This window comes from Ambystoma mexicanum, chromosome 2q (genome assembly GCF_040938575.1).
Source record: "Ambystoma mexicanum isolate Mex_15411 chromosome 2q, UKY_AmexF1_1, whole genome shotgun sequence".
Classification (NCBI taxonomy): domain Eukaryota; kingdom Metazoa; phylum Chordata; class Amphibia; order Caudata; family Ambystomatidae; genus Ambystoma; species Ambystoma mexicanum.
Window position 1 is genome coordinate 441179596 of NC_090924.1, and position 25536 is coordinate 441205131.

The 25536-nt window shown below is 43.8% G+C and overlaps 1 protein-coding gene across 2 annotated transcripts in view; it reads right to left on the minus strand.

The window, feature by feature from the left end:
- Nucleotides 1–25536, minus strand: part of LOC138569485 (NACHT, LRR and PYD domains-containing protein 3-like) — a 347636-nt gene that overhangs the window by 177914 nt on the left and 144186 nt on the right. For both annotated transcript variants that reach the window (XM_069647489.1, XM_069647488.1), the window contains exon 4: nt 5376–7110. In XM_069647489.1, the coding sequence (XP_069503590.1) occupies nt 5376–7110 (1735 nt within the window). The remainder of the gene's footprint in view (nt 1–5375; nt 7111–25536) is intronic.

Consider the following 25536-nt stretch of genomic DNA (forward strand, 5'->3'; position numbering starts at 1 on the left):
TTCTGGAGAGACGCTGCCAGTCTGTGTCCTGCTGATCATGTCCCCCTGCTGCTGCTAGGAACTGCTGAGGCCTGGGGAAGAGGAGCAGATGTACACGTCATCTCCAGTTCCTGCCCCCTCACCTACGTCATACTGGAACAGCAGTAGGAGAGCATTATGTGTGCCATCAGGTTTTGTTCCAATAGCACACAGAAGATACGAGAGAGGTTATGCACTCAGACAACTATATCGAAAGTACCCTTGCACTGACGTGGTGGAAGGATGTCTGCGTACACCATTGGACATGGAGGAGTTGTAACTAAAATCAGACGAGGGGAGGGTGACATCATGAAGAGAAAACACAAGGACACACTGAAATTATATGCAAATACTTAAAAGAATAAAGATTTAACTGAAGTAATAAAAGAAACGTAATGGAATATGAAGAAATCATGTGCACCAAAGAAATAAGTGAGAAGAGACTAAGTGAATGTACATATGCAGAAACGCAAGGTAGATGAGTCATATAGAAGTTTGCTGCAGAAGAAAATATAATGTGAGTAGAGCAGCCATGATTAAAAGATGGACGTTGGACTTGTATTAAGAATGACCAAGCTACCTCAGAAACAGACCAGGGCTGCAGAGATAAGAGGCACTGGAAAAACAGCTTTGTGTGAGGAACAAAGAATATCACTTGGCCTGGGATCAAGGATGTCACATCAAGGAATAATTGCCAGGCTCAAAGGGAGTCAAGAGGATAAGCCATGTACGTAAGACATATTTCTCTTAGATTAAGCAAAGAAGAAAACATCTGCAAGTGCCAAGTGTTAGGCAATGAAGGAGGAAGAAAACATGAGTGAGGTAGAGCAACCAAGTATCCAGAGGCCAATTGGAGTAATGACACCCAGTTTAAATGAATTAAATTTCACTAAATAAAAGGTAGAAATTGACAACATCGTGGTCTCGTCACGCGGGATTCAGAATTCAAAACAAGGCATATTCATTAAGCTGCACACAAGGATAATGGTGTACCTACACTCCCTTAAAAGTTCCAGAGAAAAGAACAGCCCACAAGGTCAACTACAAAGAAGAGGCATTGGCTTAGGGCCAGACCGATGAGAGATGATGGACTAATTGAGCGAGTGGGTAGTAGTCTGACATTGTTCTCTGCACCTGATGTTCGCTTTGCTTACGTGCTGCTAACGAAACGAATGTCCAAGGTTGCGAGAGAATGCCAACCAATCATAAGGGTCTATGTAGCTGTGTGTTATACAGTGTTGCAGAAACCAATCCGCTGCTGTTATTCTGCTATTAATCTGTATTATACGTGTTTAGAAGTAGTTCAAGGTGTGCCTACCACATAAGGGGCATCCAATAATGATACTAACACTTATACGAGCTATAGGTACATATGTTCCCTTAACCAATCCCTCCCATCATTCAGTATTTTAAGATTGCCACGTAGGATGACGTCGTAGCTGACGTATGTTGAGGTATAAAGCATTTGTATAATCAAATTATTATCATGAGTGTGTGGACTACAATTCGTTGTTCGCCTGGTTTCCCTACTTTATTGAGCTGATAATTAAGTAGTAGTTTGCCATATTCTTTGAGTCTGTCCAGTTATTTGGGTCTGAGAATTGTATTGGTAATTCCATTTGGCACTTGAAACACTCAAGGTGCTGCTGCACACTGTCCCCCATGCTGCTGGTGGTCTGATACCCTGATAGGCCATGTGACCTACAGTGTGCTTTGCTGCTTTTCACCCTGCCATTGTTAGGAAAACGGCAAATTGTAGTGGGCCCTGCACTTCATGTGAGCACCCCAGCTACACGTGGAAGCTGCTCTCAGCATCCAGCAACATAAACTTCTGAGCCCCTCTGGGTTGTCAAACTGCCTCGCCTGGTGCACCCCCTTTCATTGTCCCCTTTCTTCCATGTGCACATGCCTATGCTTTGAGCTATGTGCTTCGCTCTACTCTGGTGCAGTAACCTCAGCCAATAAAAGGTAGTTATGTGCTCACTTTTCCATTGACTTCCAGTGTGTGATGTATTGCTGACTCTAACCACATCTAGTTGTCCCTCGTTTTTGCCATTGAATGTATGTAAAGCACTGTTGCCAATGTACTGAACACTGTTTTGGAGTGCACAGTTCCCCTGAGGTCTGGGACTGCTCAGCTTGTATTTAAGCCTTGTGGGACCCTCTCCAATGTAAACTATGCTATACATATGTTTACTCTGCTGTGAATTCTGTGGCTGCAAAACACGACCTGACTTCTTCAAGATCATTATTCATTTCTCCTGCACTGGAATTGCACAGGAGTATGGGTCAGCTTGGCCCCAGTCATTTTGGGAGGTGCAGGAGTCCTGTAAATTGTGAAAAAAGGGATGAAAACCTGGTTTAACCCTGCAACAGGGAGATTACTTTGAAAGGCACCCACAGTTTGTCAGTACCTTGAAATCTTAGAATATTCATTGTTTTGTATTATTTGCAAAGTCAGCTTGCCTAGCTCCATTCTGGCATAGCACACTCCACGCTCCGCTGCCACAAGCAGGACAGCAGCCTCAAGAGCTGTGCAGTTTGAAGAAAAGGAGATAAACTGTGTCTAAAAAGAAATCCTGTTTTACTGCTGCTAAAATGGAAAACCCTTGAAAGATTATTTTGGTTACATGTCTCTATATCAAGATATTTTATATTGAAAGATCATATATTGAATATTTTATATCGAAAAAGTTTATAGTGAATGCACTTTCTTTTCCGGCCCTTAAATCCCAACAATATTTAACCCTTTACCCCACCCCTAACTGCATTCACTATAAAATGTTTTGTAATAAAATATTCGATATATGATCTTTCAATATAAAATATTCGATATGAACACTGCCTACCTACCGTTTTTGGGGCTGATTCATGGAATTATTTGCGCTGAAAAACGGGGATTTGTGCGCCATTCTGCCGCAAATCCCCATTTGTTAAACAGGGGGTTTTCGGCGCAAATAATTCCATGAATCAGCCACATTGTGTGTTGTAAATAGACCTTGCACTGTAAAATATATGAGAAAGCCCATTTCCTGCTTTGGTATCCCCTCTGTGTATTTAAACGCAAATCTGCCCGCTCTGTTCCAGTATTACCTCTCCTTGTGCTGTTTGTGAAAACCTGTCACTAACTGTTGTTCTGACTTCTATTCAAGTGTCATGTTATTTTGGGAGTCCGGCATTCATTTTTGCATTTGCTCGCTTTGATTTGCCTGGAATGTGTATTCTGACAAACCTTCCTGCCATTCAGTATTTGTTTCTCTATACCAGGCTAGCCTTGCCCCATTTTTCAAGGGCTTAGGTAGGAGATCTCAGGTAAGCAATTTATCGCTTTCCACACCACTACATTTGTGGCAGCACGCTATTATTATTATCCCCCAACTCTCTGATGGCCATTGCACTTGCCCCCCTGAAATGGTATGATAATGTCCCAATTCTCTGGCACGTGTTGCTGGATCCTGATGAAAATTGCCATTTCTTTCTCTTGTGCTGTCTACCCTTCTGCTTCATCATACATGGTAAATATACCAACCAGGAGCATCTAGAAAGGCGTAATGTCTAATCGGTCTCGAGAAAAGCTAACACCATTGCATCTCGTTTTCTTCAATTCCCCCAGGGAGCACAAAAATAAAGGAAGCCATGCTGCTTCCTATCTTTCTTTGTTAACCTAGATTTCTACGCTAATCCAAACCTTTGGTTAAGAGACAACTAGATATACAGATACCTATTGTTTTCCCTGATGAATTTCATTATTAACATGGCAGAAACATGTTCGAAAAAATTGACATGTATGTGGAGTAAAGCCCACGTATCAATTATTTGAGATGAAAATGAGGGTATTCTTTGTCTCTTGCACTTATGAACTTCATTTTTTGACATATGTTTGGTGATGTCCACATTTTGTATGTTTGATGTTGTACATTTCTACATATAGTTATGTGTTTGATATTTTTGATTTTGTGTGAATTTGGAATGTATTTGTTGTATTTTCCAATGTGTTACCACACTATAGTTGGAGTTATGAAATAGATGTTGCTTTTTATTAAAACAATTGAATTGAAATAAAATGTATTTTTGAATATATTCCTTTGAGGGATCTCTATACATGCCCTGCCCATGTAGTATATTCCTTTGTTACCATGCAGCCTGCCAAATTGCAAAGGTCTAAGCTCTTCAAGAGGCGCGGTTGCTGCCTAATGTGGCAAGAAGACAAAAGAAAGTATTAAAGAAAGACTTATTCTTCTCCATGCGATAGGCAGAAAAATCACCATCTCATGACCTCTTGCACCCTTCCTGGCACCTTATACAATTTTTTTTTTTTAGAATAGAATAGCTGTGAATGCAGATATTTTGCTCCCAATCGTCCAGATCCCTGCCCTCTTCCACTGGGGAATGACAAATTGTGCACTTACCTGACTACACTCAGACCTCTGCATGGTCATGCGGAAGCAGAACAGTCTCCAAACAGCTTTTATCGATGGGCTCAAGTCGAGCAGGGTGCCATAACAAGACCCAAACGATCTATGACCATATCCCAAAATCAATATACAAGGAATGCAAACAGAAAACCCTATGAGACAGCCGAGGTGCCCAGACCACCGAGAGAGAATAAAATGAGAGTATAGCCAGGCAAAGAGTCATATCTCAAAAAAGGGGAACTGTTTTCTAGCAGAGTAGGGTGGCTGTCTTTAGAGGTGGATATCATATAAAGTTAATCCTGGGTTATGGAAGATTTTAAAGAGGCAATAGATGATCCCTGAAAGTGGTGAGATTGCCCCAACATTACGCTATAGAATGCTTTATGTGCAGATATATGCAATCAGATTAGACGTTTTCATTTTCCCTGATATTTCTATGCATGACAGGATGGATGATATGCAGTTTAGGAAGACTGTGAGACTGTCATGGGTACTTCCTGACTTCTTGCACTGATGAGGTTGAAGAAAGTGTATGACTTCTTGACTAGCAAGGTGTTGTATTAATTCATGTTAGAAAGGATAGCCTATGAATGGTGTTGTGTCACAGTAAAAGAACCTGGGAAGATTGGAAAGCTTAAGAGTTTCTGCTGGGCTGGTACCCCAAAAAGCCAGCTCTGGGACAGAGTCAGTCACAAGTGTGGCTTGCCTTGCATATTACAAATCTTTGCCAAGCACTCGCCTACTTTCTGGGGCACCAGCCTTTCAGGAAGGGCTACAATATCAATTTAATTATGTTTGATTGCATAGGGCCAAAGTACAATTGAAATGCAGCAAGATGCCTAAACTACTTAGCAAACAATCATGACTGGATTAGCAGTAGTTGTCTTTGTGTGGTCAGAGCAGTGGGCCACTACATCTTTGCATCGTGGGCACTAGACTTACTGTAGCAGAAGGCACTTCTTGAACGCTGGTTGAAGCAGCTTCAGCTCTTCCACCCCTAGCCCGCAGCAGAACAGGTGGAGGTTCTGAATGACGTTGCAGCATTGCATGCAGTAGGCTAGCGCTAGGCATTCACTTCTTTTCAGTGGGAAAACCAAAAAGCGGATGTTGTCTAGTTCGGCCATGGCTTGTTTCACCAAGTCCTCCTGGTGGGCCTCGTACAGGCAATGCAGGAGCTCCAGGTGGAAGTGGGAATCATTGAGCCGTGGTGATTGGGCTGCCTTACGCATCCAGTCGAGTAGGGGCCCTTTGACGATAGAATTTATTGAGGTGGTGGAAGATGACAACCCATTGCTGAGTTGACACAGCATTTGGCAAGACTGATGGTTACTCAGTCCAAACAGGAAGCGGATAACAAGAAGCAAATGGCCATTTTCTGCTTTAAGCCCTTCTTCAAGCAAGTGTTTGATGTCTTCTTTCCAACCTGCTTTCCGGCTGGCCAGAAAGTAAAACAGAGCTGCAAAAAACTCTTGGAGAGTCACATGGCCGAAGCTGTAGACAGTATCGACTGTGACAGTCTGCCGAAGCAACGCATTCAAGAAAGTTGTTGGGATCTCAGAAACTTCCAGGTTGTGGGCCTCCAGGTCATTAGCCTCGAAGATGACCTGCTGTCGCAAGATGCCGTGAAGAGCCAAAGACCCCAGTTTCTCTACGTGTTCCCACCTGGAGTTATCCTGTGCCCTGTCCCCACGGAAACTGCAATGATGGTGCTGCAACATGATCTGCGTGAAGTGTAAAAAGATATGCGTTGTGGTTTGGATGTTGGCCAGCCCGCAGCCTGTCTCCATCTGCTTTTTTAGGACAGTGCAGACAATCCAGCAAACCATGGGCTCAAAGCACATGGTGGAAATAGGTTCATTCTCTTGGATGGCTGAATACGCCTCGAAGGCCAAGTTGTCATCTTCAAAGTAACTGTAGAAGAAGGCCTGCCTCTCTTCCTCTAGGAAGCCCAGGACCTCTAGGTAGCAGTCTGCACTCACACAACTCTCAAGCTTCTCCAATGCAGTCGGCCTGGTGGTGACGAGAAGACTGCATTCTGGAAGAAGCTGACGTCTCAAAAGCAGACTCACAGTTACAGGAGTGGGGTAATGAGACTTGGTACTCACTGGCGATGTGTCCTCAGCCTGACTCAAGAATACATTTAACTCATCAAAACCATCCAGTAAAAAGAGAAGCTTCTCTGGTCTGGAGAGTATTTGATCCAGGGATGGCCGGAACCCTTTGAAGTTTGCCAGAATTAGATCCTCCAGGCTGACCAGCCGCTTTTCACAGCTCAGCTCCTTGAGGTTTAGGTGGAAAACATAGTCAAACCTCTCTGGGTAGAGACGATCCGAAGCCCAGTCCAGCATCATCTTGCTGAGGGTGTAGGTTTTTCCGATTCCTGCCGCCCCTTGCAGGATCAGGGTCAGCGGGGCCTGGCCGTTCTGGTCAGCAGCCAGGAAGCTGTCCATGTATGCTCGGGCCGTACCACCCTCTTGAAACTTGTTGAGCATTTCCAGGTGCGTCTGGCCTCTGGAGAGCAAGGCCTGCTCCCTTTCTGATGCATTCCGGTGTTTTTTGATGATAAGCAGTGGGATATAGCGTTTTTCCAGGTCCACCCATTCACCTGGCAGGGAGTTGTAATCCTTCACTTTGGAGAATCTCTGTCTGATTGCAGCTTTGTAGAGCACCTGGCAGTCTGCCCAAAGAAAGAAAAAGAGGTTAACCATGGTACAGACGGATGTATTTACTGAAGATATACTTAAGTGAATTAAGTGCAGTACCCACTGTCCTGACTGTCAGGAATCAAGTCAGAACCTCTCTTAGGAGGTGCAGACATTGAATGAGATTAAATGACAATTATTTCATGTGATTCCTTCAAGCATGATCACTGGCATCTCCAATCACATGTGTTAGATGCATGATTATTATCAAATATCTCATATGGTACTGTCAAGCATGATAACAACCAACTCCAAGCACGTGTTAGGAGCATGATCATTGCAAGGGCACTCCATTCACTTTGAGAGCTATCTCAATGGAATTGAGAAGTACTGAGCAGGTGAACGTGGAAGGGTACACATAGTTTCTCTGCAACTTCCAAATAAACACAGTGTGAAATGGAGACATTATATCAGGGAGTTGCTACTGAAAGTTGGTTTCACTAACTCAACACACAGAAGTAGATATTGAATCACGTAGTCATATTTCAATTTTAATGGAAGGTAATGGTTCTGTAGAGCAATTCACAGGCACAGAGAATCACCTCTACAAATTGTGAAAACCTTCCAGAGTTTAAAATGAGTAATCATTATTTACTGACCTGAAAGTCTCAATATCCTACTGTGCCACGCCTGAGATGCTCTTTGCAATCCATAAATCTATAGACTTCAGAATCTTCAGCTGGCTATCAGCTTCTTATGTTTGCTGTTTTGTGACTCCTGCCCCCTGGCAGGAGAGAATTATCTCCTCTGGGTTTTTGGGAGGTCAGCAATTGGAAGGATTGAATGTACGCGCCCTGTTCTAAAAGCTGGCACATGCCCTCCCCATGGTGGTAAGTCTATGACGTGTACAATAAACATTCTGGCCCTCACTAATATGGGTTTTTAGGTCTTTACGTCTTTTGAGCTGGCCTCCTCTGTAAAGCCCTTTCTCAGCATCTCACCCCTGTTGCTCCCGATCGTTCAATGTTTTGCATTTCAAAGGAAGGGAGAGAGTAATGGGTGTAGCAATGTGTGTTGCTCCATGAGTAAAACTCAGTTACCAGTATTCTGTGATACCTTTAATTCACAAGAGTGAATGTGTACAACATATGAGCCCATCAATGGTCTGACACAGGGAGTCTCTCAGAGCTGCGAGGAGTGGGTCTGCTGCAGTCCCCGATCAATGCCTGTGTCCCTCTTTGCGGCTCCATTTCCACACATGTACATTGCTCGTTTATACACCCCAATGTCAGCCTCACTGCTCATGTTATATGGAGGCTGCAATCAGGCAGCTGTGACAAATTGAGAGGATTCATCCCTTCTCCCGAAGGGGGAGCCCCCACCTGGGAGGCTAGAGAGGGAAGCCCACTCCATAACACCCTCCCTAGGGGTCGAGGAAAGTGGGAATTCACGGGGAGAGACTCTCCCTTAGGCGACAAGGACTCTCGTTCCTGTGTGGAACTCCGTATCATTATCACAGAAAAAAGAAATATCCCTTTGAATCAATTTATTCAATTCACTGATATGAGAACCATAAATAACGTATACTCGACCAGAGACAGAGAGAAAGAGAGAGAGAGAGAGAAAGAGAGAGAGAGAGAGAGAAAGAGAGAGAGAGAAGCCAGAGAGAGAGGAGTATACACGCAGACGAGGGGAGGCCCCAACCTGCATAACACCAAGAGAGAGGAATGCTTACAGCAGCAAGGGAAGGCCACAAGCCATGTAACACCTGCAGGAAGCAGAGTGAGGGCAAACGAGGAAGCATGTGAGTTTCAAACTCGCCCAACGCTGGAGAGCAGGAGACCAGAGTGACGGCAAGTCCTGAGTGATAGAAGCCGGGGAGTGAGGAACCCGGAAGATGGTGGTGGCGAGACCATGAAGTGTCCAGAGTGAACCAGTCGTTCTCAAACTGTCACTGATACCACCGAAGGTACCTCACAACATGCTGTCCAGTTAACCCAGGAAACAACAGGACGCTGAGAAGGTAGAAGAAGTGCTGAGTGGGAGGACGCAGACGGAGGCAAGCCGATGGTAGAGCAAAACCAGAGAAGCGGTCCCCAAGGTACCTGGCTCTTGGGGACATTCCTCTTCAAAAGCGAAGGGAACAGGGAGAATGGGAATAACGGGAGGCCTTGAGGGAACCATTATGCAGCTCAAGTCACTAGTCTCAGTGGATATAATGAGACAGAGTTAAATCAGAAGCTGATAAACATATAGTGTTATGATACAAGAGAAGGGATTACTCAAGAGTTATGATATGATATTTTATTTGTATTGCTCTCATGCACAAGTGTTTCAGAGCGCGGCGAGTTAAAGGAGGGCGACATAGGAGGACACAACATCAATCTTACTAAGCCCAGTGACATTGAGAATGTGCAAGTTCAGGGGAGAGGGAAGGGGGAAGTGCAGGGGAGAGGGGAGAAGTGGAAAGTGCCGAGCAAGGGATAAAATTAACAACTGGTAGTGCAGCCAGCAAGGTGGCAAGTGCAAGGTTTAAAGCACATACAAGGGTGTCTAATAAGTGCAGGTAAGGGGGGCTGTAGCGTTACAGATACAGACCCAAGTGCAAGGGCTGCCAGGAGGCAGTGGGGTGTGTGGCTGGGTGGGCAGGGACCTGGGCCCAAAATCAGAGGGTAACCAGGAGCACGGTGCAGAAGCAGACAGATCAGCAGGGGAGAGGAAGAGCAAAGGCAGAAGCAAAGAGGAAGGGCTTGAGGTGCTTCCAGAACCAGAGATGGTTCACCTCAAGTTTCAGAGTTGCAGGGAGGCTGTTCCAGAGGGAGGCCCCAGCCATGGAAAAAGATCTGCCCCCAACTTGTTGCTTGGAGAAGCGACTGACCCTGAGGGAGTTGGAGGTTGAGGAGTGAAGAGCTCAAGTGGGAAGGTATTTACAGAGGGAGAGTTGACGGTATTGTTGAAGAGTTGAACATGGAAAGAGAAAAACAGTTGATAACAATACTCTGGGATAACGCAAAGAAAACTTGACATTCGGTGCAAGAAGTACATAATAGAGAAGAGAACATTATGAGACACACTTCATAGGATGTAGTCAATTAAATCAAACACAGAATCAAATAGAACAGAGGAAGTGGAGCAATAAATCCCCAGAAGGGAGAGCTTACCAGAAGAATAGTATTTCCCAAAGACACGCTGAAACCAGCAGCCTGGAAAATAGATATCGTATCAGATCCCCAAAAGGGAGTGCCAAAGAGAAGGAAAAAGGCAAGAATCCACTCAAAGAGTTACAGGAATTACTCCAAGGAATCATGTGAAACTATTTAAGGATGTTGTATTAATCCATAACCCAACCGACTGATAACAGAAGTACCTCCAGGAGAAGGGAGTCGTTCTCCTGGTTTAAGTTAGTTTTATAGTGGTAGGGTCAGTGAGGTTAGCTTTGGACAGTGCACTCATTTCTTTGGACATTCACGCATGACCGACAAGCACCTTAGTTAGTAATATATGGAGGGACCAACCGTAGTGATAGGGAAAGATTGGCCTAATAGTTTTTAGTTTTACTTTAATAAGGTATTTTGCAAATGCCCTCAGAGAGTCTGCATCTTTCTTCTGACTCACCACACAGCGCATGTCTCCACATACTTCCTATCTGCAAAGCAGCTCTCATGACGATACTTTAGGAACATATGTCAATAACTGCACTTGCCGGGAAGTCTAGTGGGATTTTGTCTGTAATAGGATCACGACTCTGAGTTCTCAAGAGTAGGCATTGCAAAAGCTCTGGTCCTCCTTGCTGTGCGACTTCTGGGTCAAAATTGCCATTTACAGGACTCATGTGGACTTCATGGTTGTCTTTCCTCTGCCTCTGGCTGTCTTCTCTTGTGCTAGGAGAGAGTGTGTAACTCTTCCTGTCCTTGTCCATCCATTATTTCATTGCATTGGTGGATGATTAGTGCCACTCTATGTTCTATACAGTGATGTCTCATATAAGGACATAGTATTAAGCTATTTTACCACTGTTTTGGGAGAACTGCTCTTGGGCAAGGAGTGACTGCCTTTGTGTGTCAATTTCATCTTTACCCAAACTGCCTCCTGAATAGTGGACTTCTTAAATGCTGTGCGTTTGTCATAGTTCACTTTTGTTTGTCTTGTGTGCTTTTGACTCTCCAGAATATGCCTTTTATCGATACTGTAGTGTTTTACCTAACATCCAGCAAGCAGAAGGATATGTGGGTTGACACTGCCCTGCAACCTCTCATGGATTGCGACACCCCCACTCAGGACTGTGTTGGGAGTAAGACAATGTGATACTGCAGCCTCCATTTCTGTGAGACTCAAGGCTCTGTGAGAGGCTGCAGGTAGTTAAAAACTGCCCTTGAGGGATCTGTTCACCCACTGCCCTGGTGGTGGAGTCGGACAGTTTTGATTAATGTTATGGCCTTCCATTCTAGAAATGTCTTAATTTCCCCAGATACTCGTTGTACCCCATTATGAGTGACAATATGTTTTGGTCGTCTTTGAGGCTTGCAATGACTCTGTTAGTAGTGATATTTGGGACCAAGTGCAGCTTGATCCACTGGATAGTTATTCAACCATCACTGTACCATTCTGATGCTCTGGTCCCGTGATCTCCAAATGGACAATCCGCTTGGTGTTGACACGGCATCTACATCCTGGATTGGTGCATCTCTGAGCTGTAATCTTCTGCCACTGGCTGGCATTCGTGGCAGTCACCAATTGCAATTTGTATATCTGATTTTCCACTGTGGCCACCAGTGGGCTTTGCGAATGTTGAGTGTTCTGCCTAGGCGGCCTTGTCTATGATCTGCAGATGAATACTTGCTGCTGGGATGGCCTTGAGCCCTTTGACACTTTTTGAATTGACGTAGATCTCTCTGATGCGATTTCCATGAACATGTGTAATGTTGGGGGAAGTTACTTTTTGGCTAATCGTCACGACACACCGTGCAACTTATGTGGGTGTTTCATCTCCTGCCATGCAAGCAGCCCGCATTGATTCAAAGATTGCTTGATTATTTCATCAGAGACATCCATTGACATTGCCACCACACATTTGTCTTCTAAGAATGAGGCCGAGGAAAAGGGCTTCTGTGGCAGGTGGGGCATGCAATCTGCTTCATTATTCTTCCATCTGAGAACATGTTGTATCGTGTAAGTGGACACTTGTAGTTTCGCAGCTAATCAGGACAGTCTGGGGCGGGTGATTTGGTGCCTCCTGGGCTTAACATGTGCATCAATGGTTTGTGATTGATGAGCAAATGAAACATGTTGCCCCATAAACAAAAGTTCTGAAGCATTCATTGGCCCAGGCATGCCAACATTTCTTTCTCAATGACGGACTTCATCTTCTGAGCTTGAACATGTCTTGGAGAGAAAAGCAAATATGGTCTAATTTGTGCGTTTCCTCTAGGTAAGTGTGGTAACCAGACCATACACAGTGGCATCCTCTTTCATGAGGGTGTCAAGTTTGGGGTTAAACGTTTCATACAATGTACATTGGGTATGTGCTATCTGGCCTCCATAAAGGAGGATTCTTGAAGGGTCATTTCAGTAGCCACAAACAAGGAGATTGTGATGAAATAAAAGTGAAGAAACTGAACTTCAAGCCTTCAACTCAAGGAGGTATGTCCGTCAATCCAAAATGATATGGCTCATGCCATGTACGATCCGGTATCCATAAATGAGGATTTTTGGAGTGTCGCCCACTCATATTCCTCTCCTTTCTTGAAAAGTGACCTTGACACTTCCATCGTTCTCAGAGAGACCAGAACAAATTTGGCAAAGTATTTGGATATTCCTATAAATTATTTCAATTGCTCTTTTGTGCTGAATGGTTGTAGCCACTGACGACCACATTATGGAGGTACCATCATCGTAGGGATGTTAAATGCCTTAATTGACATTTGAATCATGGTGCCCTCATATATATCTGCACCACCTTACATTTGTATGCTTCCATTTGTATGCTTACTCCTGAACACTGGAATTTCGTCGGCCTTACCTCTGCTCACCATACTCATTCTGATTCTCAGTCTATCTCTACCTCTTTTTCTGTCCCTGCCTTTACCTTCTCTTCTTCTCCCCGTCCCCTCACCATAGTCAATGCTTTTACACTATCAGAAATGGCGTCAGGCCTAGTACGATAGTCTATTGTTTGTTCCTCACTCCCCGCCCCTTCCTTCCCTCATTATTGTCAATGCTTTTGCACTATCAGAAATGTCGTCAGGCCTAGTATGATAGTTTTATTTGTCCATTCTTAATGTAAGAATGTTATTTTATTTTACCCTTGCTCCCTCCCCCGCCTTGAAGCATTTTGAAACACTGTCTATAGGCGCTATATAAATAAAATATCATATCATAGACTGGAGGAGATGATGTTGCATATAAGGGGGGTCATTACGACCCTGGCGCTAAGGGGTTAACAGCGCCGTACAAGGCTGCGGCGCCGTTAACCCTATAGCGCCTAATTACAAGGTCCCTTTGCGGCTCCCGACCTTAACGGCTGGTCTGGACCAGCCATTAAAGTAGGGACCCGCAAAGGGACCTTGAAGGTAATTACGGTACCGCAATTTGCAGTACCATGATTACCGCCTTCCCCATTTGCATTGAGCTCTATGGGGCAAAAATGGGAATGGGGAAGTACCAATGGTGCAATGGGGAATTACCGCCCCACCAACCTTGGAATGGGGTGGTAATTCCCCATTGCACCATGGCGGACTCGTTACAATACCAGCAGCAACCGTAATGAGGGTCAAGGTGTGCACTAGCTACTCTACGAAGTGTACATGAAACATGCATTTTTTTTCCATAGTCATATTCCAGCTGTTTAGAATCTGTTGGATTATCACGCTTAATGCTTTTGGGACTCTCTTCGGTTTGGCAAAAACAGACGCAGCAGGCAATAGTCCAAAAGGCGTGCATGTGTACTTGTAGGTACCCAAACGAGTTCTAAGGGCTGGGTTTGTTTGATGGTAGGCATAAGACATGGCCAACTTGGAGAATATATTTTCCATCTTGAAGCATGAGCGTGAATTCAGATATGCTCAGAAGAGGGTAATTGCCTGTCAATATTTCAATGTTTAGGCACCACAAGTCGACACACACACACAACTTGTTTGTTATTGTGAAAGACTCTGGGAGTAAGCCATTGAGTTAATGCTACTGGCGCGATGGTCCCTTCTTTTTGTCATCTTTGCAGAAAAGTTCTCACAATGGATAGTGGCAGGCACTAGGCACGATTAATGCTTATATGAGATTACTCCTCGCTGCAGTTGGATTTTCCAGGCATATTTCTTTGCAAAGCCGAAATTGCCTGTGGAAAGGGTCTTTTGCTTTTCGACTATGTCTTGCCGTGTCCCGGTTGCACTACCTGCAGGGTATGGGCGTAGGCCAAGCCTAGGGGTAGTGACAGGAGAGGTGGTAGTGCTTCATGGCCATGCCCGCGAGGTAGTGAAGGGAACGTAGGCATCATGTGCCAGACACTGCCTGAGTTGTCCGGTTCATTCACAGAGCGGCTATCATATTGTGGCTATCATACCGCTAAATCGGAAAAGAAAAGGAACAGAATCAAGAATAAGAAGCTACACTTCAAAGACAGAAATGTGCGTCTGATCATAAATAGAACATTACAGCCTTAAAAGAAAATGGATACATAGATTTCAAAATACTGGATTCAAGCAGAACATTATTAGGGTTCACTTCCAAATTGGAACTCTGACTATACTTGGAGGTAAGGCCCGTTATTAAAGCAAAAAGTATTGATGCATGTCTGGTATATATTATAAACAATGTTTTGGAAGAGACTGTTACCTTGAAAAGGCGCATTTTGGGTCCTCGTTGCTGACCGCAGGCAAAACACACATCTAACCACACCCTTCTCAAGAATAACCTCCGAGTTGGAATTCAGACAAAACGTGGAGGATAAGACCATTCATTAAGGAAATTAGGGTTGATAAACATTCTGTATATACTATGCCCAAGCATTGTCCTTTGTACGCTTAATCTATTGGAAGAGACTGTTACCTTGAAAAAGTGCCCCTTGGGCCCTTATTGCTGACCCCAGCACAAAACACATGATGGTTAGAACTAAGATTGTGAAATGAGACTTTAGATGAAAAATATGCTGGGTTGCACTATTCGCTGTTTCTCCTTTAATCTGAGAATTTTGTAAGATGTTTTGCTTTTGAATGAACCCGGTACCCGCCATTCTCTCTTCCCTCCTGCACCATTTACACCACCCCGGTCATGCAATCTGCCCACCCCGGCTCATTGGTCCTGCTCCTGGACTCCCTCCACGGTGACTGTCTGAGCCCCCGTCATGGGTGCCATGGAAATAGTAAAGGGATTTACTTAATTTTCCATTGCGCCCATCTTTGTTTTTTTAAGGGAAGCAATATGTTTAGAGCCCATTTGCCTAAAAAAAATGTTAAATGCGATTAGCACCCTGGAGGGAGCCCCAGGGAGCCCCATAGTGCTAACAATGCTAAGCACTGCATTCAGGAAAAGACAGTAGCAGCAAAGGCCCTGACCCTCAAAGAGGCTCCGGCTACGCTCAGGTCTGATTAGGCTTGGGCTGGCAGACTGTTACTGGCTCTGACTGTGTCTAAAAGCAGGTATTATCGCTATAGTAAGATTCTTTATCACTACGAGATATTGATATAGTAAAAGGTCTATGAATGTTCTTGCCATGTTAGAAAACGAATACCTAGATTCTAGAACCTGGCTGCTCCAGGAATGGCAGCTTGAGGCTAGAGCGCCTGTGTCCTGAGCTTATCTCCAACTGCCACAATGGCTGATCCTACCACTGCTGAGTCTTCTCAACCTGCCAAGCGGCAAAAAGGTGGGGATGTTGAGACTAGGGAAGGTGGAAAGAGGGAAGACAAAATCCTGGAACGTTTAAGCAAGGTTACCTCAGATATAGCAGATATTGAAGCAAAACTGTTTGCTTCAGAGGAGAGATATACTGAGTTATCCACTAAGGCTGACTTTATGGAGAACCATCTGACTTCAGTGGATGAAGGCGCACAGAGGATGACTGAACAGATAAGGGATCTACAGCTGCAAAATGAGAAATTAACCCTCAAAATCTGTGAACAGGAAAACATTTCTAGGAGAAACAACATCTGGATAGCAGCATTTCCTGAACATGCTGAGAGGAACTGCCCTGTGCATTTTCTGGAGAAGAACTTGATCAAGCTGTTTTAATTGGCCCCCAAAATACCTCTTGAAATTGAAAGAGCGCATAGATCCTTGGGTCCAAAGCCGGCCATGGGACAAAGACCAAGGCACTTTATTATAAAGTTCCTGATATTCCCTGTAAAGGAGTTGGCTCTTAAAAGAGCACAAGAAATGGGGAAATCTCGCTCGGGGGAGTCAAAAAAATCATGATTTTTGGTGACCTATGCAGGGATATCCTTGAGAAGCGCAAGACTTTTAATTTGGCAAAAGAGAAAGCATGGAATAAAAACTTAAAATACTACATGATTTATCCAGCAATTTTTAGGGTGGTGATTGATGGACAGGTTCACTCTTTCAATGAACATACAGGATCTGATGCATTCCTATCTGATTTGGATCAAGAGCCTATGGGAGAATCAGCAGCTACAGCTGGTCACAAAAACACGGGAAAAAAAGAAGCGATGATTGTTTTCTCCAGCTTTTCTTATGCCATTAAGTTACATCTAGTGTTGTGTTTCAATGTGGTTTATGTTGAATATAATTTATTCATACCTCTTCGTTTTTTTGTTTTATTTTTGGAAACATTACATGTTTGTAAAGTATTCGTTGGAAACTGCCGGTGCGTTTGCTTTTATTTGAAAGATCGATATGCAGGCAGTTTCCAGTAAAGGACCTCATTGAATGTGAGGCGTGAGCACGTAATCCAGGAAGTTGCTTTGTTGATCATTTGGATGATACACAGTATGTGCTGGAAGTGCCTGTATGTTAAGGAGAATGCGGTGCATTGTTGGGGAACTCGTGTGGGTCCCTCAACGTTAGAAGTTTTAATTTGATGGATTACTTTTATGCAATGACTGCAGCAGTGAGTGGCGATTAAACAGCATGGGTACCTGGAGACCTGGAGCTTTCGCGTGGTACGAGGAGGAAGGTTGTGATAATAGATATACTGTATACAGGCATTTTACTTGCCTATATTTGTCCAGCTTCAATATTGAACATGCATTTATATCGTATGTACACTGACCTTGTTAATCTGCATTCGGTGATGTGAGAGGGAATGAATGTGTATGTGCACAATATTCTAAGGAGTTACTGGTGCAAAACCAAAATGAGATGTAATTAATATGGTTTGCTTGCATGGATTAGATCATTTATGGGCTTGTATTTCTATCGTGGGTATGCTGATTTTGCTAATATAGATTTCATAATATGAGATGGAATGCACATATACGTGCGCAATATTCTGGAAGTTAATGTTTCAGATGCAGGTCCTGACCGCGGGCATAACCAAGAACTAGATGTATTTAATATGGTTTGTGCAGTGTGAATTAGACCATTTGGGGCTCATTACGTAAAGGGTATATGTTTATACTGTTTGGGCATGATTCTGCCTTGGTTTTTGTTGTTTACTCCATTTAAGTTTGGTATATTTTCTTTCAAACAACAAGATCTATGAGGAATGGCTGCTGAATGGGTATGATGGGTGACTGAACCTGTATTGGGAAACGTGGGAGAGCAAAATGTATATAAAACTGTTTCAAAGTAATCCAGCGGGCGTGGGTGGTTGGAACATTTGCGGTATGCTCTTCGAATTGTTGGTTGGGATACCTTGATACCATGCAGTTTCGAAAGTGGGTTTACATGTATGAGCACGTGTTGTCTTTATGTGACTAAGGGTCTCAATCGCAAACTAACAATGAACAAAAGCTACATATGTTTTTTAAACTTCTGTGGGCAGAAGTGGTTTCAAATTGGCACAGTAGTATCCTTCTCTAAATATTTCCCTGGTAACACAAACAATATATTATACTGACTGGGAAAGGAATTAGTACAATTAGTACACAATACAAAATACAAATACAGCTGAATGGATGAGGAGACTTAGAGTGCAAACATTCACTGTAAGATATGGTTTTCAGATTGGATGGTGGGAGGTTATAATGATTTGCGATTGTGAATGACTTTTGTAACAGTTTATGAAATATACGGCTGCAGTAGGAGAAGAAAAGTGGATGAATTTATTTCTGATAATGGACACCGTTAATCAGGAGTCTAAGGTTTAGAACACAGTGTGACAATTCACGAAAATACTCTTAGATGGTTCTGTCCTACTTGGACGGACATAGATTAAATCTTTTGCAGATTTGTTTTTACTTTTTTGTTGTTGTAATGTACTGTCTCTGTTTGTTTTATGTGTTGGTTGTATGTTGTAAGGTTGAAGCATGCATAATAGAGAGCCGTGTAGATAGGATGCACATGAGGATTTCACGTATTAAGAAGAGATCATTCACTGACTGAGATTTGTGAACGGAGATATTTACTTGGCTCATGTTGGGTTGCAAATATGTAAGGTGTTTGTGATATAATGGGAGACTTAACGTGTGTGTCTTGGAATGTTAAGGGTCTAATTTGCAACAAGAAAAGGAAAAAAGTGATGGCTAGATTATGGAGAACAAAGGCGGATGTATTGCTTTTACAAGAAACTCACTTATTGGATGAATCTAGGAAATATCTGACCAACAATACATGTCCTCGTGCGATATCAAATTGTTATGTTTCAAAATCAAGGGGAGTTAGAGTCCTCTTTAAGAAGGGACTTATTCTAAAGATTGAGAAAGTGGTGATGGATGGAGAAGGAAGGATACTTTTAGTTGACATTTTTTTATAGTGGTAAGGTTATAACAATTGGATGTGTATATGGTCCATGTCAGTGGAGATTTTGGTTTGTTCCTTGAAAGATTCAATCTGGCAGATGCATGGAGGATTATACATTCCTCTAGTAGAGAATACTCCTCCTATTCGAAAATGCATCATTCCTTTTCCCGGATTGACTATATACTGATATCGGAGAGATTGGTTGCTAAGTTGCCGAGTGCAAACATTAGGGAATGTAAAATTTCTGATCACGCTTTGGTGGATTTAAGGTTGGCAGTAGGTGGAGAAAAATCAAACTTCTTAAGATGGTGCATGAAAGCAGGATATTAAGAAATGACAATGAAGTAAATCACCTCAAAGCATATATTGAGATGTTATTCAAGGAAAACATATGTTCTACGGATATTCAAACTGTGTGGGATAGTTTTAAGGCTGCCATAAGGGGTGAATTAATTAACAGGACCTCATACTCTAGGAAAACGGGGTTACAGGAGATACGTAAGTTAGAGGGGGAGTTAGCTGCTCTGCAAAGGAAATATGCCTGAACAAAAAATATGGAAGATCACCTAAAGATGTCTCGTACACAGGAAGAACTGAAACACAAAACAAATATGATGGCTGAAAAGGGTATCTTTTTTATGAAGCAAAAGTACTGCGAGAGTGGGGATAAAAGCGATAGATAACTGGCTAATAGACTGAAAGGGATGATTGAATCATCATTTATACAAAATATTGAGGATGCACAGGGTGAAATTGTTATTAAGAATGCAGACATTTGCCAATGTTTCTGTTTTTATTACAAAGCTATTTACATGGAAGATACCCTTCAATTAGATTCAGAGACCTTTTTTAGTGCATTGGACCTTCCCAAATAAAAAATTGAAGATGCAGAGGCATTAGATGCAAAATTTGAAATAGGAGAGATCTTAAAAGCCATCAAAAACTTAATGTTGGCAAGTCACCAGGATTGGATGGTTTGCCTTGAGAGTTTTATAGAACATTTGGGGATACGCTAGCTCCCATTATGTGTGATCTGTTGAATCATTTCATCTGCAAAGGGACCATTTGCTGATCAATGCCGGAAGCCCTTATAACACTGATTCCAAAACCAGTGTGGCAATTATAGACCCATCTCTTTAGTTAATGTGGATATTAAAATGTTCTCTAAAGTATTAGCTAATAGGTTGAATAAATATATTGGGGGCCTAGTACACAAATCGCAAGTAGGATTTATGAGGAATACGTTCGGATATGACAATTATTATTGATATATTGGGATTACCAAGGGGTGTGCTTCAGGAAACAGTACTTATATTTATTGATGCAGAGAAAGCCTTTGACAGAGTGAATTGGGCATTTTTGGAGTTCACGATGCAAAAGTTAGGATTTGGGTTACATTTCTTGCAGGCTATCAAATGTCTTCATTGTGATGTGACAAGCTAGAATTTGGGTGGCTTCCGCTTTGTTTAAATTGGAGAGGGGTACAAGGGAGGGATGCCCGCTGTCACTGTTGTTGTTTAACTTAGCTTTAGAGTTCTTTCTTGCATATATAGAGTTCTTTCTTGCATATATATGTCGGGATAATGGTATCAAGGGACTAACATTTGGGAACATAGAAATCAAAGTCTTGTCACATGATGATGACATGGTATTTATATTATCAAATTCGAGGAAGGGGAGTAGTGCCCTGACGTTTTTCCACTTTCAGAGAGATGTATGATCAGTGATTTTAAGGATTTGAGCTGTAAATGGTCTGATTTGAAAGTTAAGTATTTAGGGGTATACCTCGCCAGGGACTTGAGAGGAATTGTTGGGTTAAATGTTGACATTTTGATTAGTGACCTAATTAGATATATCAGAAAATGGGAGAGTTTGAATCTGGGAATTTGGGCTAAGGTTAATGCCATTAAAATGACTTTATTTCCAAAAGTGTTATATTTAATCCAATCACTTCCCTTGCCTTTTACTAAGAAACTATTAAAAAGGATTGATAATACATTTCAGAGATGTCTATAGGGTGAGAAGGGGAAAGCCAAATTTCCTAAATATATTATGTTGCGTAAAGTACAGGCGGGTGGATTCAGTTACCCAGATCTGGTTAAATACCATGGGGGCTTTATTTTAAAAAGGGCTGCTCATTATATCGTATCCACGGATAGTTATGAGCCAATTTGGCTTACAATTGAAAGAATTTCATCAAGACGAGTTAGATTGCAAACTATTAATGCAACACGTATGACTCTAGTTTCTAGGTTGATAGATAATGATCAGAATATTTATTTGCATTCCGAGGCTTCAATTTGGGGTAATCCTAGTCTTCAGCTGGCAAACAAAACTCTATATTGGAGTAGTTGGATTGTTTAAGGTATTTGAAGGATAGAGGACATTATACAGGATGGACGGATGGATGGTTCCCTTTTTAGAGTTGCAGAGGAAGTTTGGTTTGAGAACGAGGGAGTTGGCTAGGTATAACGAAGTTAAGATACTTCTCTGTCAAAGGCTAGGAATGCTGTCATGTTCACTGGGAACTGAACCTGTCTTATGTAAAGTACTGAAATCATTTCCACGTGCAGTATCTACTTACGTCAACCTAATGCCTCCAGAAGATACTAATGTTAAGTCATGGGATAGACAGAAAGAAAAATGGGAAAATTAGTTGCAGTGCCCAATTTCGGAAGACGAATGGGGGAAGATACTACAGGCAGGTTATAGGAGTAAATTGGATTTGAACTTATGCCTGTTGCCTGTGGATGTTGCTGAGTCTCCTTTTAAGCATCTCCTACCATTGGTGTCTCCCGGGGATGCTTTGCCAAGCAGAGTAATGCTGCAGTGTTCAGGAGATCTGGCAGCATAACTCGGTCGATTGACCCTTCAGCAGGTCCTGCCATTCATGGCTCCCGGGGTTGCTGTGCCAAGCAGAGACCTGCTGCAATGTTTAGGAGCTCTGGCAGCATCACTCGGTCGATTGACCCTTCAGCAGGTCCTGCCATTGGTGGCTCCCGGGGGTTGCTGTGTCAAGCAGAGTCCTGCTGCAATGTTTAGGAGCTCTGGCAGCATCACTCGGTCGATTGACCCTTCAGCAGGTCCTGCCATTGGTGGCTCCCGGGGGTTGCTGTGTCAAGCAGAGTCCTGCTGCAATGTTTAGGAGCTCTGACAGCATCACTCAGTCAATTGACCCTTCAGCAGGTCCTGCCATTGGTGGCTCCCGGGGGTTGCTGTGCCAAGCAGAGTCCTGCTGCAATGTTTAGGAGCTCTGGCAGCATCACTCGGTCGATTGACCCTTCAGCAGGTCCTGCCAATGGTGGTTCCCGGGGATGCTGTGCCAAGCGGAGTCATTTGTATTTTATTTATATATATATATTTTTTATTTGTATTTATTTTATTTATAGAGCGCACCAGGCCCGTGGGCATCTGGGCGCGTATTTTAGGTACAAAATGACAAAGGAAGACAAAAACATTACAAATTACATTATAAGTTACAGATATATACATGAGCAGTTACAGAGTGAGCATAAAAGTCATAACCTATATACATGAAGAGAGGATAACGCATGGAGGGAGGTTAGCACGTAGATGGTGGGTCTTGGGTCGTTAGCCAAGCTTTGGCCATGTTTTTGAATCTGTAGAAGGATGGTTCTGCTCTAAGTGGGTTAGGGATTGAATTACAGAGTTTAGCTACCATAACTGGGAAGCTGGCTCCGCCTGATCTTTGAAGGTTGAAGCGTGGTATAGAAAGGCAGTCAGACTGAGCAGTTCTACGGGGTCTATTAATGTTGTGGAGGGCAAATCTGTTGGCTAGGTAGCAAGGTGCTTGGTTGGATAGACATTTGTGGGTGAGGGCAAGTGTTTTCAGTGTAATTCGTTGAGGGACCGAGAGCCAGTGTAGATTACGGCTGGTGTCTGAAAAGTGTTGGTTCCTGGGGATGTTGAGTACTGCTCTGATGGCATTCTTTTGGATACTTTGTAACTTATTAAGGTTACATTGGTTAGTGCCCAGATAGAGGGCATTACAATAATCAATTTTTGACAGCACGATAGTCCTGGCAAGAGTGACACAGTTAGCTGGTAATAAGAAGGGGCGACTAGCTGTGATAAGCTTTCAGGTGTATGCTGCTGCAGATGAGACTGCATTAGTTTGCCTGGCCAATGATAGGGTGGAGTCAATGTAAATTCCTAGTGTTTTGGTGTCCTTGGAGGCCTTGATAGTGTTACCATCGATGACAAAGGAATTGAACGCAAGGGCCAGTTTGGATAGTTTTTGGGGAAAGCCGAGAATGAGGAGCTCTGTCTTTTCGTCATTCAGACAGAGTCCATGCTGCGCCATCCAGGCTTGGATGACTTGGTAGATGGCATTCACAGAGAGAGAGTCGGAAGCGTAGTCTCCTGACATTGGAATGAGTATCTGGGTGTCGTCAGCATAATTGGTATATGCGACACCCAGATAATCCAAAATATCAAATAAAGGTTTTGTGAACACATTGTACAATGTGGGAGAGACACAAGATCCTTGTGGTACCCCACAAGTGACGGGTGAGGGTGACGCTGCTGCTAGGGGGGGAGAAGACATGCATCGATCTGTTGTCCAGGAATGACCTGATCCACGCTGTAGCTTTATCAGAGAAATGTGCGGCTAGTTTAAAGTGTCGACACAGTATTTGATGATTGACAAGATCAAAAGCTGCAGAGCGATCAAGAAGAAGTAGTAAAGCAAGTTTACCCTTGTCTCTTATGTCTTCGTTCTGCGTTTTGATGTCGATAAGGTCGTGCTGCAGTGTTCAGGAGCTCTGGCAGCATCACTCGGTAGATTGACCCTTCAGCAGGTCCTGCCATTTTGAAAGTGAAAGGGGCAAGAATAAGTCCTTTGCTGCTTAAAGCATTCTCTCAATCTGGTGGACTTGCCTATTTACGGGGTGACTAACACTTACAGAGTGTTTTCCTATGGGATTGCGCCATTATAAAACACTTCTGTGAATCAGGCCCTTAATGTCCTGTTGGATGTTGTGGTGATTCCAAGAACATGAGGGAAAGCAGAGGCTGTTGACACTAGGACTGTTTGCTTTGGCACAAACTCCCCCTGACCTGAGCCTTTGCAAGCATGCCTGGGATTGCGAAAAGCCCTAAAAGCATGACTGCTTTTAGCCACCCTCATGTTCTGCAGCAATCCTGGTAGTAAAGCTGTTTCCTAGAGTCATTGTACTATACAATGTACCACTTAGGAGTGACTACATTCACCCACTCATGCACACACAAACACACACAAAGGGGACAAGCACATCATGTGATACAGTAGTATAAGCTTCCCTTAGAGGAAAAGAAAAAACAAGCACCGTACAGACCGGACTGCAAACCCACGAGCGCCCATGCCGCCCCCACAAAAGGCATACCAGGGAAAGGAACAGTGCATGCTCCCCACAGACACAGAGACCAAACCGGCACAACACAAGCTGTGTCCATGCAAGCTTTTGCCGCACACACGCCACACACAGCAGAGGCAGCGTGGGTTTCCTTCACATGCACAAAACAGATGTAGCACAAGCAATTAGTTCATGTATCCTTCAGACACAGCCCGGTACTGAACAGGGAGTGCAGGTTTCTGAGGAGCCAAATTCACTTCTGCATATTTTTGAGTGGTCCTCTGCCTGCCCAATGGGGCAATCATTCCTGACGTCTCTTCTGGAAGTGCCATGCAGAGACGCCCATGGCCACAGTGTTAGTTATAGCTATCAGAGTGGTTGACCATATCGCTCTCCCGGGTGGAATTATACCGCACAGTTTTGAGGGACAGGTGCTAGAGGCAGGGAGTAGGAACTAGAGGGGATCGGGGGGAACTTCCACCCCTACTTTTCTGAGTGGGCAGGATAGGAGAGGCTTTCTCGAGTGGAGGATTCACGGCAAAGGGCCTGCTTCGTTCACTTATCTGAACTGCTGTCCCAAAGACACAGGTGAATCACCAGAGTTGAAATGTGTGCCTAAGTGTCATGTTGACAGTTGTGTTCTGGGGCAGGAGGGCGGTGAGGAGGGAAGTGACGGTGGGAGAGAAGGGCCAGGCAGTACGTGCTGGGGAACGGAATAATAAAGACGTGTTACATGAGCGCTCCGGCACCTGTGTTTTCTTGCTGGGTGGCGTGCTGTGCCAGCCTCACTGGGCCATCCCTCACTAGGGGCCCATCTCTACACTGGCGACAAGGTCATGCAGGGTGCACATCCCCTGCCACACCTTCTCCCGTGCAGCCCTCAGGCAGCCAGTAGGGACACACACAGTGCTTGTGCCTGAGTAGGCGGCCGTGTAAAGGATTTGGCTACACCACAGTAAATGTAGAGTGCTAGCACACGCCACTGGACCATGTCTGATCAGGAAGCTCCCCCGGCAGCAAACCAGGACATGCAAGCACGGGGTCAGGATGCCCCACAGGCCCCAACTCCATATAGACTTCTAGACTCGCTGGCACTGCAATTACCAGGAGATTTTGATGTGTCTGACAAGAGTAATATGGGGCCAAGATGGGCCAAATGGATTAGAGATTTTGACTTATACATGGGGGCCATAGGTCCTGTTGATGAACAAAGGCAAAAGTGTTTACTCAAACTGGCGATGGCACCTGATATCATCG